The sequence below is a fragment of the Ylistrum balloti genome, unplaced genomic scaffold, assembly GCF_031769215.1.
Source record: "Ylistrum balloti isolate Yb309-2 unplaced genomic scaffold, AGI_CSIRO_Ybal_v1 Utg369978, whole genome shotgun sequence".
NCBI lineage: Eukaryota > Metazoa > Mollusca > Bivalvia > Pectinida > Pectinidae > Ylistrum > Ylistrum balloti.
This window is the reverse complement of record NW_026782067.1, coordinates 665,962-688,267: the sequence shown is the minus strand read 5'-3', so window position 1 is coordinate 688,267 and position 22,306 is coordinate 665,962. Positions and strand designations below refer to the sequence as shown.

The following is a 22,306-nucleotide window of genomic DNA, read 5'->3' as shown; positions in this document are numbered from 1 at the left end:
CCACCCATTACATATCTTGTCACACACCTCATAAAACATTTCCTCATTTCATACTGAAACATACCACCACATACAAATGTTTCCAGGCCTCATACTGACACATACCACCACATACAAATGTTTCCAGGCCTCATACTGACACATACCACCACATACAAATGTTTCCAGGCCTCATACTGACACATACCACCACATACAAACACATTTTCTCACATACATACCACATACATGTAATTCTCTCCCCTCACATGTTGTTGCACACCACCACATAGAAATGTTTCCCTCACCTCACATTTTCTCACATACATACCACATACGTGTAATTCTCTCCCCTCACATGTTGTTGCACACCACCACATAGAAATGTTTCCCTCACCTCACATTTTCTCACATACATACCACATTAGGAAATAATGTGTCTTGATCAATAGAATGGCTGATACCACAAATTGCTGTATGTTTCCTGTGGTAGCAATGAAATCTTTTTGTCAAAGAATCTAAATCCATCAACGTAACCCTTCATCTGTTTATAGCAGTGAGATTTTGTTTACTGACAGAAGCGATCAGAGGCGAGATTTGTTATGATTTCCATCGGCATCTTTTCTAACTGATATAAATAAATCTTTGTTTAATCTTTAGAATTTCTGTCGAGATGTTAGATCTATCATTCTTTGTAATGTTCAACATTTCCTTGTTTAATTCACTGTGTGTCTTTGCCCAATTGGTCCATTGGAATGAATTGTATTGATCATAGATCATTGACTTGTGATTTTTTGTTTAGTGTTCTATAATCTTTATATTTAGTAAGTTTGTAGTTCTCACTTGTTTTACTGGACAAACTTTGTTGTCTTGGTTTCGATGTCTGTGTCAGCACTGTTCTTGGTTTAACAGTCTTAGTCACTCAGATGCTCTTATAATTTCAAAGAATCAGCATCATATATGTTCTTGTTCCAATATCTTATTATATCTTAGGTGTCCTTGGTTCCAGAGTCTTTCAATCAGGTGTTCTAGATTACAGGTTTTGTTTCAGTAGGATGTTCAGACTTGGTTTCTGTCTGTGTACTTGGTTGACTTGGTTTCTGTCTGTGTACTTGGTTGACTTGGTTTCTGTCTGTGTACGATGTTGACTTGAATTCTATCTGTGTACTTGGTTGACTTGGTTTCTGTCTGTGTACTTGGTTGACTTGGTTTCTGTCTGTGTACGATGTTGACTTGAATTCTATCTGTGTACTTGGTTGACTTGGTTTCTGTCTGTGTACTTGGTTGACTTGGTTTCTGTCTGTGTACTTGGTTGACTTGGTTTCTGTCTGTGTACTTGGTTGACTTGAATTCTATCTGTGTACTTGGTTGACTTGGTTTCTGTCTGTGTTCTCTGTTGACTTGGTTTCTGTCTGTGTACTTGGTTGACTTGAATTCTATCTGTGTACTTGGTTGACTTGGTTTCTGTCTGTGTACTCAGTTGACTTGATTTCAGAATCTGCACTAGGTTTACCCATTTTGCCAGTGGTGTTACCTCTGACATTCTATGTTTGTTTTGTATTAAAATGTCTTGTAATGACAGTCTGTATTTAGTAAGTAGATAACTTTGACATTTAAAAGCCCCGCAGGAGAACATGCTAAATGGCAACATATTAGGTTATATGCTTCTGATTTCTGTCAACAGATTACAAGAGAGTATATGTGGAGAAATGTAAGCAAAAGAAAGAAAATCATTGAAAAGTCTGAATCTGATGTTTATCACTTTCTGTTCAATACCATCTGTGTATTTCCCAGGGGGGACTATTTGTCTTTTTGATGACACGCTATATGATAGTACCCTGTGGAGCTTTCTTTGTTTGATGTAAATTAAATAACCAACACGATCATCAATTTTTCTCATGCAGTAAATTTGTCTGTGGTAAATTGATCCAGTTAATTGGGAGAATTGATTGGCTCATGTTTCAAAATATGAATAATTAATATTGAGTGCACATCTATCTTGGAAAGTTCAATAACATGTAGATTGAATTGAATTGAGCAGTATAATTCTTATGAAATAGATCATCTACACTAAACTTGTTTTGTGATTGATCAAAATTCATCACTTTAGAGAATTGAATGTGTGTTTAATACATCAGAAAATAATTCCATACTGACTGCCTTTCCAGAACCATTGTCTACACGGTGTTGTGACTTTCCTGCAGAATCTCCATCACTTTCAATGGCTGTTGTTTTCACCTGTTTGACCCATTTGGTAACCTTGGTATCTAGCAAACATCTAAACCATGTACTCTTGTCCCATTCCTCATACTGCTCCATTTCCACCATTCTACCAGTCTTAAATACAATCTCTATTACAACCATTCAGATATCTTGTCATTATGACCCCCTCCCCCACCTCCCAACCAATAATGTACCCCCATTGTCTCCATGACCATTAAAACCACTGTAAAAAGCCCTACATCAAAATGCCTTCTTCCAACTTTAGCAACTTCTTCCTTGCTCCCTCATTTCCAGAGACCAGAGTTCACTCCCTTTGCTTTTTCCAGTTGGCTTTAGTAACCCCCCCCCCCCTCCCACCTCTCCTAACAATAATACCCTCCTTCCTAACCTACTACTCATGTATTCTCGTCCTTCCACATATTCCAGTTTCTATTGATCTGTACACATCCAGTGCTCTTTGCAGTCGGCCACTTTATTCACGCCATTTCTTAGTGTTGGTAGGTTGACTGAATCTTTGCACTGCATTTACCGCTGCTACTGGTTGGAAAAGCTACCAACATTAATCTTTCTTGTTTTCCTATTTTACCCATCATTTCTAGGAATTGGTAACCCATTTAAAGTATCTCCATTATAAAAGGAAACTATGCTACTCCCCCAGTATCAGTGGCTGGTTTTCAATTGGAAGCCATTTTCCAGTGCAATGAAAATCTCTGCTCCCCTAATGCAATCTATCTGTGTGAAAAAAAGCTCAGTTAATAATGTTTCCTAATAAAATGTTAAACTTCCCCCTTCTTCAAACCCTTATTGTGGGAAGATAGTTCCTTTCTCCCCCTGACAATCTCTGGGTGTGAAAAGCCCCCCTGTTTGTCTACAATAATTTCTTGGTGTTATATGTTTACTGTTCCACCATTACAATGTATGGGTGAAATGTTTTTCCCAGTTTCTTTGTGAAGATTGAGAGGAAAGGTCTCTGTTGCCTTATTAAAAATTCTGGGTGAGGAAAGCTCCCATTTTTGTCACAAGACCTGGGCGTGGGAAGCCATGAATAACACATGTGTGATATTGATTGATCCATACTTTCCTTTAGCTCTGCTTTTAAATTGTCAACATGGGAGCCAACCAATTGTTGTAGAGGGGTGAAATGCCTAATTGTGTCATTGATTTCATGGCAGATATTTTGAAAAGAGGTGTTTTGCAATTTGTCACTACTTGCTCACCCATGTAATATAAATTTGAAAGCAAGGCAACAAACTAAAGGTTGAGTTTGGTGATCTTGCCAAAACTATCAAAGCTGTCTTGTTCAAAACATTTTTGTAAACCTGTCTATCAATATCATAATCTTAAACTAAATCTAAAAAGGTTCCCCACAGGTTGTCTCCCTTTATTCAGTGTATTACCCCATAACTCCTACAGATGCTTAATTAATCTGTCCTTAATTTGATTATGTATACTCCATAATGGAATTTCTGTGTGTGAAAGTTATGAGAATATCCTTGAACCCTTTGATGTAGCTAGATTCCAGAGTAAAGCAAAAGTTATAACTTCCAGATGTATGAGAAATTCAAGTTGCCAGAATTAAGAAATATGTTAGTGATAGAGATACAAGTTTTTGAATTATCTACTTTTATTTCTTACAATTTTGTCATAGATAGTAGTTTAATGAAGAAAGGGAAAAGAAAGGGAATAAACTTCCACTTCAATTGAGGTATTTTTGATGTTTGTCCTTGTAACCACAGTCCGCAGTTATGGCTCTTCAGTTGAATGTTGTTCTGTTGAGCTTGGTAATTCAATAACTACCATGAACTGTTTCAGGCAATGGCTCAAAGTACGTTTCACATCAGCAGCGAACCCGTATATAGAGATGGTGTGAAAATTGGGAGGAAATTGATAAATTAATGTGGGCTTGAATTAAAGTACTCTTATCGGCCATAAACTTGTATTGGTATGGAGATGTAATGAGATGAATGTCATTGCTAATAACAAGTACAAATGATTCACAACATTGCAACTAGACCACCAACAGGCTTATAGGCCAATGTACTTCACAGCTACAAGACCACCAACAGGCTTATAGGCTAATGTACTTCACAGCTACTAGACCACCAACATACAGGCCAATGTACTTCACAGCTACTAGACCACCAACAGGCTTACAGGCCAATGTACTTCACAGCTACTAGACCACCAACAGGCTTATAGGCCAATGTACTTCATAGCTACTAGACCACCAACAGGCTTATAGGCCAATGTGCTTCACAGCTACAAGATCACCAACAGGCTTATAGGCCAATGATTATACATCTGCCAGACCACCCACAGGCTTATAGGCCAATGTACTTCACAGCTACTAGACCACCAACAGGCTTACAGGCCAATGTACTTCACAGCTACTAGACCACCAACAGGCTTACAGGCCAATGTACTTCACAGCTACTAGACCACCAACATACAGGCCAATGTACTTCACAGCTACTAGACCACCAACAGGCTTATAGGCCAATGTACTTCACAGCTACTAGACCACCAACAGGCTTATAGGCCAATGTGCTTCACAGCTACAAGATCACCAACAGGCTTATAGGCCAATGATTCTACATCTGCCAGACCACCCACAGGCTTATAGACCAATGTACTTCACAGCTACTAGACCACCAACAGGCTTATAGGCCAATGTACTTCACAGCTACTAGACCACCAACAGGCTTATAGGCCAATGTGCTTCACAGCTACAAGATCACCAACAGGCTTATAGGCCAATGATTCTACATCTGCCAGACCACCCACAGGCTTATAGGCCAATGTACTTCACAGCTACTAGACCACCAACAGGCTTACAGGCCAATGTACTTCACAGCTACTAGACCACCAACAGGCTTACAGGCCAATGTACTTCACAGCTACTAGACCACCAACAGGCTTACAGGCCAATGTACTTCACAGCTACTAGACCACCAACAGGCTTATAGGCCGATGTACTTCACAGCTACTAGACCACCAACAGGCTTACAGGCCAATGTACTTCACAGCTACTAGACCACCAACAGGCTTACAGGCCAATGTACTTCACAGCTTCTAGACCACCAGCAGGCTTATAGGCCGATGTACTTCACAGCTAATAGACCACCAACAGGCTTATAGGCCAATGTTCTCTACATCTGCCAGACCACCCACAGGCTTATATGCAAATGTACTTCACAGCTACTAGACCACCAGCAGGCTTATAGGCCAATGTACTTCACAGCTACAAGTTCACCAACAGGCTTATAGGCCGATGTACTTCACAGCTACTAGACCACCAGCAGGCTTATAGGCCTATGTTCTCTACATCTGCCAGGCCACTCACAGGCTTATAGGCCAATGTACTTCACAGCTACTAGACCATCAATTGGCTTATAGGCCAATGTATAACATAATTGCTTTTGAAGACACTGCACATACATAGTCCAATTTTAAAGGATATTGAAAAAATTGTTAGGCAAACTCAGTTTTCATTTTAGTAAAAATGCAAATAATGTATTCTGTTGGGAGGATCAGAATGAAATATTTATGGTATTGTACCTGATTTACCTGCAAGTCACATCTGATGTGGGTCACTGTATAAACTTTCCAAATAAACTAAATTCAAATGTCAGCTGATTGATGAGGTGCTTCTGTAGTCAAAACATGAACTCTTGAACTTTCTATGATGACCTATGAAATACAATGTAACATGGCCTTATTTCCTTCAGTGAGAGCTGTTTAATCTACAAAGTGCAGATTGGGGTCCTGTGTTGATGATGTTTGTTGATGGGAATGATTCTCTGAATTAATATAATTGCAATGTTATTAACACTGGATTTCTTTCATTGTTTTGCTAATTTGACATTGCAGTGTTATTAATATTGGAATTTCTTTCATTAATTTTTTTTTTATTTTAGTTGTTTTAATTTCATTTCTGTATATAAAAATGCAAGTTGTTAATTTTCTAGTATTATCTTATTGTTTAGTCAATGAAGGTGTCAAAATATCTCAAAAAGGGAAGAGAAATGTACTGGAATCGGTGCCTGAGATGGCTACATTATCCCCTGGCCAGAAACCCTGGTCTGGTATCATATGTCCTCTCATGTCTCAGTGATGTCAACCCTCACTTGGGTATTTATCAGTTCTGTACTAATACTTTTTATATTTTACCTGATGCAAATTTCTACATTTCAGCTGGAAATTTATTGGCATGCCATATATGGTACTGTGTCCATACTTTTTCTGGTGGTGTCACAAGTATTTCTGATATGTTTTATTATTTTTTCACTCTTTTATTTTACAGATGGAGTCCATTGTTGACCGGATGCAGGATGAAAGCACAGGTGTACCCGTCCGGACAGTCAAAAGCTTCATGTCCAAAGTACCAAGTGTGTTCACAGGTAAGCCTAATGTTGTTACCTAGTGTTGGTTGGAGGATAATATTCCACTGTTTTCATATAGTCTTTTTTTTTTCTAAAAACATAAGTTATTACTGGATATATGAGATTTTGATATTGAAGAAAACATTCCCTTGTAGAGGTAGATAAAATGATTATTGTTATTGATCCGAGAATAGAAATAAAGATAGGTACCATTATGCAGTTCTAAACCTGAAAAGTACCAGAAACCTGCTTTTTTATTGATTTTTGATCAATTGAAAAATGCTATCTCACTAATTGGGAAAATCCTTGTTTAAAATAGCTGAGTAAACTGTGGAGTTTTTTCTGGACTAATGAGTTTTCAGAGTATCTACATATAATGTAATAGTACAACAACTGCTGCAAATGTTAAACATATATATTATTATATTCCCCTCTGTATCAAATGTTTCAGCACAACTGATGGGTTCGTGTTGGGGATACTTTAATAGTTTTTATTAATATTTTTGCCATGATGCAGAGGTTGTATCAAATTATCTATGTTTGAAGTCTCAAATCTTGCAACTGGAATGCTGTACACGAAATTCCTTTCAGAACATGACTTTCTTTGTAGCTTGCCTCTCATTCTGATCAGTGTTGGTAGATTAGACCTCTGGGGATGAATCAGAGATTTGGCAGATCGTTTTACCAGTCCGAGACAATTCACACTTACCCACACATGTAGCATGTCTCTGGTTAATTTAAAAAAAACAAGATCTACTTTACAATGTTACTGCATAGTAAATATTTTTTTAGCTCACCTAGGCCAAAAGGCTGAGTAAGCTATAGGAATACTGTAGTGTCAGTTGTCTGTCAACTTCTCCTATAAATCCAAACTAGTTATGAACAACTGAGCAGATTTTAACCAAATTTGGTCTGAAGCATCCTTGAGGGGATGGGAAAACATTTTATATAAACAATGGGTCTGGGCACCCCAGGGCTTTAGGAGTAGGCCCAGTTGGGAAAATCTACAAATTATTTAAAATTTGTCTTGTTCTTGAGAAATTGCAGGATATTGTCTAAATTTGGTTTGAAGCATGCTTGGATGAAATCAGTTTTGTATAAACAGTAGATCTAAGCCTCATGAGGAAGGAGGGATAGAGCCCACTGGGGAAAATCTATCAATTTCTTCAAAGTGTATTTTGTTCTTGAGGATTTCTAGGATATTTCCCAAATTTAGTCTGAAGCATGCTTGGGTGAAAGGATATTAGTTTACATAAAACAATAGATCTCAGCCCCCTAGGTTGGGAAGGATGGGGCCTCATAGGGGAAAAAGGAAAAATTATTTAAAATCATTCTTCTTATGTAGGAATATCTGGATTTTCTTCTGATTCTGTTTGAAACATCCTGGGTGAATGGATCAATTTTGTATCAACAATGGGTTCTGGCTGGAGGGCCACATAGTGGAAATAAAGAGTAATTAAAGACATCTTTGCTGAAGAGAACTTAGTTTTGTACAAACAACATATCTAAGCCCCTTTGGAAGGAGGGGTGAGCCTTTTATAGGGAAATAGATACAACTGTTTTAAATACTTTTCCTTTAGCTAGAATTAATCGTTTTCAGCAAACTTAAGCAGGTGAGCGATACATGCCTTATTGGCCTCTTGTTTTCTTTTTTACATTATATGAGTGAAATTTATTCCATGTTGAATACCAACTGAATTCTAGTACTGATATGTTGACACTATGCAACAGAGTTTTGACATTTAGAGATGTCAGCAGTGTCTTTTTTCATCTTGCTGGTTTAAAGTAGCATTCAGTTGATGGTAACAGCCTGGTAAAATATCACATTAGCTAAATGCCATTTTCTGTTTTAATACACAACTCTGTGGAATTGCACATTATCCTTTACAATGATCTTATAATGTCTGCTTGACAATAAGCCTGTTATTGAGCGCACCCAGAAAACAGGAATACTTAGGAATGATTTCATACTTTTGTATTGAATGTGATATTTTAATTTCTAACACTGCTACTAAACTATTGACTTATGAAAGAAGTCACCAAAATAAGGGACCTGATACAGATCTTTTGACTGTTTCAAATGACTGTGTGTTACAATGGTTATATAATGTCAGATCTTTCATCACACTAGGCAATGTATGGGTAGAATAAGGGCAGTATTTATATAAAGGTCATCTGACTGTTGATGTATAGCTGGAATTGGCACAATTTGTTCCAAACTGAAGGCAGCTTTGTTACATAATTTGATTAGCGTAAACATTAACTTTCAAACTTTGCCAATTGCATGTACCCCTATGCCAATAAAAGCAGGTTAAAAACCATTGGATAGCAGTTTCTTTATGTAATTATTAAGAAGAGCCAAACTGATGTGAGATGAAACTGGCTTGTTTTAGGTCTAGTTATATGATTATGTACCTATATGTATATTTGATACACTGCATTCCTATCATAGCTATAAAAATACTTGTCTCCTTGTTTCTGATCTGATTGTTTCCAGCTCTAGATCTGCCTCTTGTTTCTTCCCCATCTCAGTGGCCATGTTTTGCCTCTTTTTATGTTTTCCATTTTCAAGCTGTTGGCTTGTCTCTTCATACTCGATCCTTGTCTCCTTGGTTTTTTCTCCTTCCCTTCATATTATGCTAGTTCATTAATTTTATTTCTTCCATGTTTCCTCTATTCCTTTTCTTTGCATTATTTCCCCTTTGTCTAACTTTCTTCGTCTCTTTTCCATGCTTCTCTGTTTCCTTTGTCAAATTTTTTCCATTCTTGACTGTCTGCCACTGTTTTTTCCTTGTATCATTTGTTTTTTCTCTTTTCTTCTTCTTATCATCTTTCTGTTTTCTTTTCCTTCCTGCCCATTTTTATTTGTCTCTCTGATTCCTTTCTTCCCTATATCCTTACCTTTCTCCTTGTCACTTTTTTGTTTATGTATCATCTCTGTTGTTTTCGTTGACTCTGTTATATTCTTCCTTGTTCCCTCAAACTTTTTTCCTTTCTTTCCTGTGTCACAGGTCAATTTCTGCCTTCTCACTTATCCCAAGTCTTTGTTGTTTTCTGTCTTGCTGATCACAAGCCATTATCTTCTTTACTGATAGTTAGAATAACGTGTGTAAACTGACAATATATACCGTCATTTAATGTATACATAAAATCCAAGAGGGGTTGCTATTTCTGAGGTTTTTCTCCCAATATACTATCATATTGTCAATCAAATTATTTGTGATTGCATTGATGTTGTCATTCATGACATAGCCTTGCCATAGCGATGCTTTAAACATGCCTGTAGATTAGTCAGGATAGAGATATAACAGAGACATTGGCTGACAAGTAAAGGATGTACAACAATTTCTATAACAGATAGATATGTCATGCATCTTTGTTGTACTCTAATTTTGTTGACCTTGAATGACCTTGGGTTTGCTTCCTTGTCAGGTTTAGGATCATCTGTTAGGCAGATAGACATGTTGTAGAAGATGGCCAGAAAACACCTGGCTGTGTTTACATTAGCACAGGAAGGCAGCATTTAATACTATTCCCACCGCAGGGTACTGCATACAACACTGCATAAACACAGATGCTTCGCAGTAATACAACTGACAAACGTTTACATCTTCCCGAACAACACATGTCTCTCTCACCTGGTTATATGGAACTTGAGGAAGAGAAATGTGATTAAAGTCTATCAGTGACATCCCTTATTCCTGGATATTGTGACATTCAAGAAAATAAACATTGATAGTCTTGGCAGTGTTTTCTAACAATTTTCTGTACAATCAGCATCATTATTACATGATTGCCATGTCAGCAATTTTGACATGTTTTAGATGAAATTCTGAAAAATGCTGTTATATCCTTGAGACTGTAGAGTGTACCAGTTTGAGAATTTGTTTGATGTACAAAGATTTACAAACTGCTATGAGTCAAACAATCAGGTGACCTGTCTTGTTAGAGATATGTAGTATATGAGAAATAGGTTCATGGTAAAACTGTACTGGAAAAAGGATTCATTGTTAAACTTGTTGGTGGTTCTGAACATGCAATTGTGTGGGAAATAGGTTCATATTAAAACTTGCTGGTGGTTCTGAACATGCAGTTGTATGGGAAATAGGTTCATTGTAAAACTGCTATGAGTCCAACATTCAGGTGACCTGTTTTGTTAGAGATGTGTAGTATATGAGAAATAGGTTCATTGTAAAACTGCTACGAGTCCAAAATTCGAATGTCCTGTTCTGTTAGAGATGTTTAGTATATGAGAAATAGGTTCATGGTAAAATTGTATGGGAAAAAGGGTTCATTGTAAAACTTGTTGGTGGTTCTGAACATGCAATATCGGCTCTGATGGGAATCAATATGGTAAGAAGTGTGTCCTTGTTCAGGACACTAGTCATAATTGGGCTGTTAATGTTGAACCAAGATTGGCTCAACAGCTATTAATATCATCTAGCTCCAGCTGCATACTCTCTATTATAGCCTTAATAGGAATCTGTTCATGTGATTATTGGTCCTTCGTAGTCTGCTGACATAATGATCAGTACATTTACGTACGTTAAGTGGTCAGTGTTCTTTACTGAGACGTGTAACGATCAGTATCTTAGACATAATGGTCAGCTAAGGAGTGCAGACAATAATCTGAACAGAAATTCACATGTACACTTATCAATATAGACTGAAATGAAACACTTGCATGTGAAGTGTGTCATCCTTAGTGATTGTTGGAGCCAACATCCTGAGGAAGGTACATCATTATGTAATAGAAATAGTACATAGTTGAGTGAGGGTAAAGAAAAGGATAGGGGCTTGTATCGTATCTGAAGTGAGGATGTGGAAGAGGCAGAAGCATATATATGTCCTGTAATGAGGGTATAGAGGGACAAGAGCATTTATCTGTTAGCTAAAGAGGGTAAAGAGGAGGTTGGAGCATGAAACTGTTCTTTAATGAGGCTCTAGAGGAAGGAGCATGGAACTGTTCTTTAATGAGACTGGAGATGAGATAGTAGTATCTGTTCTATAATGAGGCTATAGATGAGATAGTAGTATCTGTTCTATAATGAGGCTATAGATGAGATAATAGTATTTGTTCTATAATGAGACTGTAGATGAGATAGTATCTGTTCTATAATGAGACTGGAGATGAGATAGTAGTATCTGTTCTATAATGAGGCTATAGATGAGATAGTAGTATCTGTTCTATAATGAGACTGTAGATGAGATAGTAGTATCTGTTCTATAATGTGACTGTAGATGAGATAGTAGTATCTGTTCTATAATGAGACTGCAGATGAGATAGTAGTATCTGTTCTATAATGTGACTGTAGATGAGATAGTAGTATCTGTTCTATAATGTGACTGTAGATGAGATAGTAGTATCTGTTCTATAATGTGACTGTAGATGAGATAGTAGTATCAGTTCTATAATGAGACTGTAGATGAGATAGTAGTATCTGTTCTATAATGAGAATGTAGATGAGATAGTAGTATCTGTTCTATAATGAGACTGTAGATGAGATAGTAGTATCTGTTCTGTAATAAGGCTATAGATGAGAGAGTAATATCAGTTCTGTAATGAGGCTATAGATGAGATGGAAACATGGAACTGTTCTTTATTGAGGCTATAGAGGACAGTCATATTCCTTATATGTTATATGTTTTGCATATGGGGTGGATTCACAAATAAACCAATGACTTGTAAAGGAGACAGGGATGAACTGGACAAATATATATGTATACTGGATCTGTTGTTGAATAAACTTGTCTTTAACTCAATGACCATTCACTATGTCTAGGCTAATGAACATTCAATATGTCTATGCTAATGAACATTCAATATGTCAAGGCTTAAGGAGTGGAAGGGATGTTACTTCTGCCTAGCCATTCAGTTAACCATTTTGGCCCAAAATTTTAATTAATTTTCTAAAGTAGTATTGAAGATCTAATGCAAACCTAATCTGACAAGAGATGACAGACAGTAAAAATGCTCCCAATGAGTAGCTTCTCTGCTTCTCTACAGTAAATCTGATGTAGATTCCTTTTTGTTTTCCAGTTAAGGAAGGAGGAAGTTTTATGATTCCTGATTTAAGTACTCCTATAGTACCGGGTCTTCTGTCTCATTATAATGTCGGTTACTACAACTGACATGTTCCAAAAGAGTGTTTAACTGCTCACACAGTTTTATGGTCATTTCGTTTCTTTTTTTCCCTTAGGTGTGGATCTGATAGCCTGGATTATGAAGAATGTGGACGTGGAGGATCAAGGTAAGGCCTCAGGAGGGAAATGATTTCCAGACTTAAGGCTATCATCTTTACACACTCACAATTTACTGTCTGTTTTCTGCATAAATGCTGCCAAGAATAAGGCGTTGGTATAAAGGCGGGCGCAAAAATACCTTACACATCTGCACAGAAATAGTTCAATTTGTGTAATGATGTGTACTTTGGACTGCCTAAATGTGACAGTGCTATTTCATGGCTGCTGCAGCTGTTACCTGCCAATGCTTTGGGTGTTAACTCGTACCTCTATTTAACTGGCAGATTAACGATCAAAACTTTGACACATACTACTTGATATGGCAGAACCTTGTTCTGTGAACATTAAGAAACAGAAAAGAAAAACTGAGGATTAAGATAACACATTCCTTTTCAAATCTGTCACTTTTATTTTTAACTACGTAGGATTTAATGCACTGACATTTGAGTAGGTGTTCTTGTAGGCATTGGTTGAAATGTTACTATAACTAGAATGTTTGTGTTTTACATACTTAACATCCCTCTAGGATCCAATGTTATTACAGTCCAAACACATTTTGAAGTCCACAATAATGTTTGTGTTTGACTAATCGTGATAATGTCAGTAATAAAGTTTTGATACAAGTGTTAAAATCCATTGATGCAACTTTGTTATTTTATGAACTGCATATTCCCTTGGGTCTGACCTTGATTCAGTGTAATTACAGCACAAGAGGATTTTAATAATTTTTGCTGAAGTTACAACATTAATGATTTCCCATTTCAAGACTGACATTTATTTTCGTCCTGAATTTTCAAGTTTTGATCCCACTGCAGGAGTTTATTGATATCATTCATTATTTAAAACAGATCCAGAAAAAGTTTATTACAGAATTCAAAATTGATTTTCTTCCAATTATGTATAATACATCCCAACCTCAAAAGAGTTAAAACTTAAATATAACTCAAATATCAAGGTCAGATGTTTACTGTTACAATCTGATTCACACCAAGTAAATTAAAAGTTCAGGCAATGTGTGACGTATGTTGACCAAAATAAAGGTCACATGTTTACTGTTAAAAACTTCAGGTAGTGCCTAATTTACTGTTGTTACCAATTAAAAAGTCATATCAAATGAACCAAGGCTCAGTATAAACCAGTTGATACAAAAATTCCTTGTCATTCCTGGTTGCATCATGCTAATAAGTTCATGAATCTATATTACAAAGTCATTTTGACCAGAAAACAAATAAAAATTGTAGGAGCCACAGCTTAAATTTTGTCATTAACTTGTCAAGTTGGGAAACATCAATTTATAATTGATGACGGAATGAAAAATGATGTATCTTTACTTACCTTATTTGGAATTGTAAACTGATTTGCAAATAAAATTCCAATCATGTGCGCAGACATGTCCAACCCTTCAGATATCGCTATTTGATAGGCTAAATGACCTGGCGTCTTACATCTTAACACTGAGTAATGACTGTGACAGGACAACAGCTCCTATCGTATGTCAATACAAGTCACTTGAGCTTGTTAAAATGGCACCAATGATGTGGGAACGAAAGAGCTTTAGAAATTTGAAGGGATCAGACTGGGATGAGTTTCTGTAGTGTTATAATCAAGGAATACACTGAACTGATAGGATCCAAGCCAGTGTGTCTAGAAAGTGAAGTTTGGCAGAGCTTATATTCAAATAGCTACTCCCACAAAGTGTCTGCAATTGTGCTCATCCTCATCAAGTGCAAATTGTGTAGAAAAATGTTTTAAGTAAATAAGGAATTTTGTCTCTGGCAAGGGGAAGTAAGTCCATAGCAACAGTAAACACTGTGTCAAGGTCAAGATAATTAATTTGTCAAGTTTGTTATTGAGGATAGATTTATACTTGGGATGACCTTGTGTATTGATTATATCTATATATACCTTTTTGCATATATAGAAGATTACATCATGTGATGTTTGATTGTTTTCCAATAGATTGCCATTGGTTTTAGTAACGTGACTGGGATATATGCTGCTAGCACTTTTATCATATTATAGGTACTACAATAGATCTAGATGCTGCTGAATCTGTTCTCAACCAGATTGTAGAGGATGAAAAAAATCTTGTCTTTAACAACTTGAGCTCATTTATCTAAATTCTAATGTAAAATACTATAATTTTAGACGTATGATGCCATAAAATAATTGAAAATGAGATTCCAAAAGTAAACAGACAAACAGAACAAAGCAATTGCAAAAACCTCAAGAATGTTTTGTTTAAGAAACCAGGAATAAATAAATGAGGTAGCAGAATGATGGTTGTGCCTCCTCCACAATATGGATTTTTGTCTGGTATGACTTGAACATATTACTACTGCCTGTACATAAAACACAAGCCGGAAAACACCAAATTCCATGAAGGGCTGCCTTGTCATTTTCTGATAGATTTCATATTTACTGGAGATGCTATCTGTAAGCAGTCAAGTGCCAATACAAAAACTATATTTCCAGGTTTTTATATTTTGGTTTTATCATAGGGTAGTTTTTTAATGACAGTATGGAATTACCTATGAACCATAAAAAAATAAAAAAGCCATCTGTTAATTAGGCTCGGTGGAATCCAACGGCACAATATGGCTCTGACTTTCATAGTTCTATAAATGGTACAACCATTTGATGTATGTAAACATTTTGTTCATTTAAGACAACAATTATCAAATGTTTTTACATTTAAATTTGTATGAAATTTGTAATCATGTTGTACAATATGTATTAATTAATGTTATTTTACTGTCTATAAACTGTCAAGTGTATTTAAAACTGTACTGTCAAAAAAAGAAGAATTATAACACAGCCTACACAACTAGAAAATATACTCGATAGAACCATAAAGATTTCTTCCTGTTGTATAACATTTAAGAGAGCTGTCATTTCGACACACCAAGCGTTATATCTTTCATGCATATGCAGAGTGTACAGGGCACCTCAATATGAGCCTGAGCTAGGTTGGCACATTGATTTTCAGCGAATCATTGCTTTACCATGCTATAGCCACCAACACATGGACACATCTTACAGGGTCTTCACAGTGTTACTGTGCTGTAACTGGTCCAAGGTCATGTGAATAGGTCAACATACTGTCACATATATCTAGTCTTCACAATGAGACTGCTGTAACTGGTCCAAGGTCATGTGAACAGGTCAACATACTGACATATATATCTAGTCTTTACAGTGTTACTGTGCTGTAACTGGTCCAAGGTCATGTGAATAGGTCAACATACTGACACATATGTCTACTTATCACATTTGTCTTTATACAGAGGTATCTAATACAATAACGGAACATTTATATTTGTACTATCAGGGTGTGTCTGAATGAAAAAGTGATTTTTTAAAATAAAGAGGTCTCTTGTGTTTCAGCTGAGGCGACACACTTGGCGACACTGATGGCTTCCCACGGTTACTTCTTCCCCATAGACGACCATGAATTGATAGTCAAAAATGACAACACATACTACAGATTTCAGGTTTGAAAATTAATGTTGAATTCCTACTGTATATATTTCAGGTCATAAGTCAATAGTTCTGGGATTCCTCTAATAAGTTTCACACTCCTTTCTAGACAGTTAAGTCAAGTCGGGTGTAGATATTGTTGAAATCAGGGTAACAATCAAATTAGGACTTCTTTAATCTCCTGGAGGTTTGTAGAAAAAGAATAGTGTGATGTTATATGTGGGGATAGCCCTGATGAGGGCTTCACAAGAAAAACATTGGACAAGTTTGTGATCAAGTTTGCCAGAGATGTAATCAAAGCATCCTGTCATTGGATTGTATGGTCAGGATCTCCAGGACTGTAATCCCATTACCTCAGTAATTATTTCGCTCAATCTACCCTCTAATTGTATAAGTGCCTAATTTGGTGTAGGGGATGATGTCTGTCTTTATTAGCTACAGTCTGCGATACATATGTATCATAGGACAAAGACCATAAGTGTTGAATGTGTGTTGAATATTGATGTCTGATATGTGTGGATGTATGTGTCTGGTGTGTAAGGAGACATTTATCACTGGACCAACATGATTGGTGTAGTGTGTGTGGATACATGTGTGTGTGGATGGACCTAGATGGTTGGTGTCTAGTGTGTTTAGATACATGTGTACAGATGGACCTAGATGGGTGGTGTCTAGTGTGTGGGATACATGTGTACAGATGGACCTAGATGGGTGGTGTCTAGTGTGTGGGATACATGTGTACAGATGGACCTAAATGAGTGGTGTCTAGTGTGTGGGATACATGTGTACAGATGGGCCTAGATGGGTGGTGTCTAGTGTGTTTAGATACTTGAGTACAGATGGACCTAGATGGGTGGTGTCTAGTGTGTGGGATACATGTGTACAGATGGGCCTAGATGGGTGGTGTCTAGTGTGTTTAGATACATGTGTACAGATGGACCTAGATGGGTGGTGTCTAGTGTGTGGGATACATGTGTACAGATGGGCCTAGATGGGTGGTGTCCTAGTGTGTTTAGATACTGGAGTACAGATGGACCTAAATGAGTGGTGTCTAGTGTGTTTAGATATTTGTGTACATATGGGCCTAGTTTGTTGGTGTCTTGTGTTTTTATATACATGTGTACAGATGGGCCTAGATGGGTGGTGTCCTAGTGTGTTTAGATACTGGAGTACAGATGGACCTAAATGAGTGGTGTCTAGTGTGTTTAGATATTTGAGTACAGATGGGCCTAGTTGGTTGGTGTCTAGTGTGTTTATATACATGTGTACAGATGGGCCTAGATGGGTGGTGTCCTAGTGTGTTTAGATACTGGAGTACAGATGGACCTAAATGAGTGGTGTCTAGTGTGTTTAGATATTTGAGTACAGATGGGCCTAGTTGGTTGGTGTCTAGTGTGTTTATATACATGTGTACAGATGGACCTAGATGGGTGGTGTCCTAGTGTGTTTAGATACTGGAGTACAGATGGACCTAGATGGGTGGTGTCTAGTGTGTGGGATACATGTGTACAGATGGGCCTAGATGGGCGGTGTCTAGTGTGTTGGATACATGTGTACAGATGGGCCTAGATGGGTGGTGTCCTAGTGTGTTTAGATACTGGAGTACAGATGGACCTAGAAGGTACATGTCAGGTGCTTGGTGGTTCAGACATCAGTTTTATTAAGATAATTGATGTCTGATGTACAGGATATTGTAGATAGCTGTGAAATATGGATATTTTTATAGTCAAGGAAAGTTATTTCATTATTTTTTTTTATGGTTTCAAAGTTACGGTGATAACTGAAAGCTTTCTGCAGCAGGAAATTGTAGGATCAGTAGCTTGGCACCATATTCTATAGGCACATTTAAGTTGCATCATCTCTTATTCTCCACAATCATCATAGTGAATTTAGTATTGCCATTTTGACAGCCACTGTTTGTATGGTCACTTCATCAGAATTTATAATCTTAAGCATTAAAAAATATGCTTTCCTGTGTTGAATAAAAAATTGCTTTCTTCACATATTTGAAAATGCTTTCAATGAAGCTATATTGCTATAAGTGATCAATATATTTTTAGGTCATTGATCTGAAGGTCAAGATGACCTATAACTATTGTGCTGCATCCATCGTCGTGCACTATGTGCCATGCATTATGCTCAAACTTTTTCTTTAAAACCCTACTCCTCTTTTATACCTTGGTGGATTTCACCCTTATTGGTCTGATACATCACTGGGTGATGGTTATCTTTATATTAAATTCAGAATTTCAATTCAACTCCTGGGGTCAAGGGATGGGGCCACAAAGAGGGAGGTGCTGAAATTGGCTTTAAAACCCTACTCCTACCTTTTTGCCAGCTTTGGCCAGATTCATCAGAGTTAGCAATTATTTCTTGAATTCAGAAATTTGATTCGACCGGAAGGGACTTGGAATTTGGGCTCCAAAAGGGGAAATTAGACAATATTTTGCTTCAAGACCATACTCCTTCTTAATGCTTTTGTAGACATCATCTAAATTGGGTTTGAAACTTTATTGCAGATGGGTTATCATTTCTCAGATTTAGAAAGTTGATTTGACCCTTATGGACCTTGGGATGCTGGGGCTCAAAATGGGGAAATTTGACAATACTGTGCTTCAAAATGCTATTCTTTCTTAATGCTTGAATGGATTTCAACCAAATTTGGTCTGAAACATCATTGAGTGTGGAGAATCATTTCTTAAATTTAGAGAGTTGCTTTTACCCCTACGGACATTGGGATAGGCGTGGCCCCACATGGGAAAGTTAGTCAATATGTTGCCAAGGACTTCGGTGCAAGGCCCCAAAAGGTTAGTTGGACAATACTTTGATTCTGAACACTTTTCTTCCTGGGAACTTGGGGACTGAACCCCAAAAAGGGAAATTTGTATCATCGCAGGCAGGTTATCATTTCGTAATTCAGAAAGTTGATTTGATCCTTAGAGACCTTGGAGCAGGGTCCCAAATGGGAAAATTACTCAATAATTTTGCTTCAATGCACTATGTTTCCTAAAGGCTAAAATGGATTTAAACCAAGTGTGGTACAAAACATCATTGAGAATGGACAATCATTTTTTAAATTCAGAAAGTTGATTTGACCCTGAGGGACTTAGGGGCAGGACTCAAAAATATTTTGCTTCAAAATGCTACTCCTTCTTAATGCCTGTGTAGATTTCACCTTAATTTGACCTGAAAGATTATTAGGGAGTGGCACTGATATCAGACATGAACCGGAGATTGTCATCTAGAACAAATAGTTTGTACTTCTTCTTAAGTTTCATTCACACCAATGAGAAAAATATATTTGGAGTTTGATTTTTGAAGGAAAAGAAAGAGATGATTTGTAGTTATTTTTCAGCCTGATCAAAACCTCAACACGGTAACTACAGTAACCATTTTGTTATATGATTGTGCAATTGTTTATCATGAACAGAACTTACCATTTAGGGGTTTCTGATACTTTCAAGGAATGTTTGAAATTTTAATTCATCAGATTTGTCAGACAGCTATCAGTGAATTCTGTGGTGTGTCCATCCATTCATTGATTGTCAGATGACTGTTAAGAGCCATGGATTTCTTGTTTATCATATTCACCATTTTTGACTTTGTTATGTTGCCCCATCCAATGACAACATGTGCTAGTGCAAATTCTTATTTATCTAATGCAATCTTTGCCATGTTGTAACTTTAAGCTGATAAAGACATTTTGATAAACTATTAACTTATCTGCATCACTTACAAGTGGTGTGCATTGAATTAAGATAAGGTCACTGACTTTCCAGCAATGTCAAAGGTCAAATGAGAGTAAAACTTTCTGTATATTCTTGTTCAGGCAATAACCTTTTTTAACTATTAGAGATATCTTGATTAAAGGTCACTTTGATCTCCGCATCTAAGTCACGGGTAAAAAAATATATCTTCTTGTTTTTTTTATACTTTTGGAGATATATTGATAAAACTTGAAAGTCACATTATTACATGTCAGTGTCATCATTTCAGAGGTCAAGATCAAAGTCAATTTTTCAATTTTTTACTGGTTTATATTTCGTTGTAACTTTCTTAATCAGAGTTTATCTTAATTGAGTGACAAGTTACTTGACTTAAGGATATGGACAGAGGGAGACCTAAATTTTTTTGTTCACAAAAACAATTTTTTATTCATATCTATAGAATTGAAATGATTCAGGACAACATTGTATCAGTGTTGAAGGTCATCTGAGATAAGTACATCAGTAAGCATACATAAGCAACTGTTTTGCAGGAGCTATTAGTCAATATCAGTCTATATATGGGCAAAGAGTACACAGACCTTACTGTCTAGCCTATCCTTATGTGTCTCTCTACACTCATCAGACCTTAGTGTATTGACCTGTGATAGCAATCTGTCCGGCATTACATTTCACTGGCTATAATATGCTCTTCTTTGTATTGGCATGATAACCTAGGATGGAACAGTAAAAAAGACATATTAGAAAGAACAGAACAAAAAAACACTGTCATGCAGCAAAAACAGAAAAAGTAGAACAAGGTCGACTCTAAAACAGCAAAATTTAGGGATTCATGGTATTATGTTGACTTCTTCACCTCTTCTATGTTTCATTTATAACTATAACTAAAGTTTCAGGGGGGAAGAAGTATGACTTTGGAAGCTGTGATATACTTGAAAATGAAAAAAAAAATGAAAAAAAAAACAACCAGAAGAGGTACACCAAATCCATAATATATTTTATAGGAAGAAGTAATGAAAAACACCCTGCCTCGCTGGGGTTTGAACTAGTGACCCATTGGTCTCTAGCCAAACACTCAACTAAATGGAAATTTCCACAAGCTAACTTGTACTAGCAACTTCTACTACACCATATTGTATTAAGAAGTGGTGTTTGATAGAAGATTATCTCTTGTGTATAGCTAAAAGGTAGGTTTTTATTTGTACTAATTCAGATTCTTTACAGCTACAATGTAACTTTACATATATATTCATATTTCTGTACTTGCATACACAATTCTCTTTTCAGACACCATGTTTTTGGCCATCAAGATGTGGGGAACCAGAAAATACAGATTATGGTAAGGAACAGATTCTTAATCCTTTGAACAGATGAATGGCGACTTCATTGTATTAGTGTCATAAAAGTTGTTGTTGACTTGAGGCAAAAAGAAAAAAGTGACTTTCAATTTTCATCTTTTGTCACCCTCGCTAAAGTACAGATGATATTTAAGACACTGACCATGTTTTGTATTTTATTATGGCACGTTTGTCAGTGAGGCAATACCCGGGCACTGGAAGAGTCACAAAGATGGAAAACTTGTCAATCAATCAATCAACATGTATTGGGAGGTCCCAATTAGCCGTCCTTTTGTAAGGCAAAGGAAAATGTTCTTTTATGGCAACGATAGCTAACCAATGATAGTCTGTTCCATGCATTTACCTGTGTTGTTACCTGTGTAAACTCTTACCAGAGATACTATTCTAAACACTACAGATACTCATACTCTCTCATACACCATATACATAATTTGAAGGCCTGACCCCTATCAAAAATATAGATGAAAAACTCGTAACTTTGAATATACATGCCTTAAATACTAATTTCATATCCCTACTTATTTAGAAATACTGTTCCTAACTCTACATTGCAACTCTCTATATTCTACTCTATATACCCAACTGTGACTTTAACTATAAAATGACAAAGAAGCAATAAGTCCCTACATAACTCTACATACTGCATTTATTCTAATAAACACCCTCTACCCCTTTTCTCAGTGATTTTCCCCAACTAAGATCACAAATATCCACACATATACATATGATTATGAAACAGGAAAATCCATTTGCCTTATGCATATGTAGGGCCTCAAAGCGTAAAAATCACCTGGATACTGGTTTCGCGTCTGTCAGTCTGCTATTTCATCAAGTTTTTATTAATATTACCATGTCGAACAGGCCTTTCACCTCCTTGATTTAAAAATTTATGTTTGTGCTGACACCAGTCCCGTAC

At 36.6% G+C, this 22,306-nt stretch overlaps 1 protein-coding gene across 3 annotated transcripts in view; it reads left to right on the top strand.

Moving 5' to 3' along the window:
* Positions 1 to 22,306, top strand: part of LOC132547782 (regulator of G-protein signaling 7-like) — a 71,014-nt gene that overhangs the window by 29,568 nt on the left and 19,140 nt on the right. For all 3 annotated transcript variants that reach the window (XM_060211582.1, XM_060211583.1, XM_060211584.1), the window contains 4 exons: positions 6,506 to 6,602; positions 12,785 to 12,835; positions 16,215 to 16,321; positions 21,320 to 21,371. In XM_060211582.1, the coding sequence (XP_060067565.1) occupies positions 6,506 to 6,602; positions 12,785 to 12,835; positions 16,215 to 16,321; positions 21,320 to 21,371 (307 nt within the window). The remainder of the gene's footprint in view (positions 1 to 6,505; positions 6,603 to 12,784; positions 12,836 to 16,214; positions 16,322 to 21,319; positions 21,372 to 22,306) is intronic.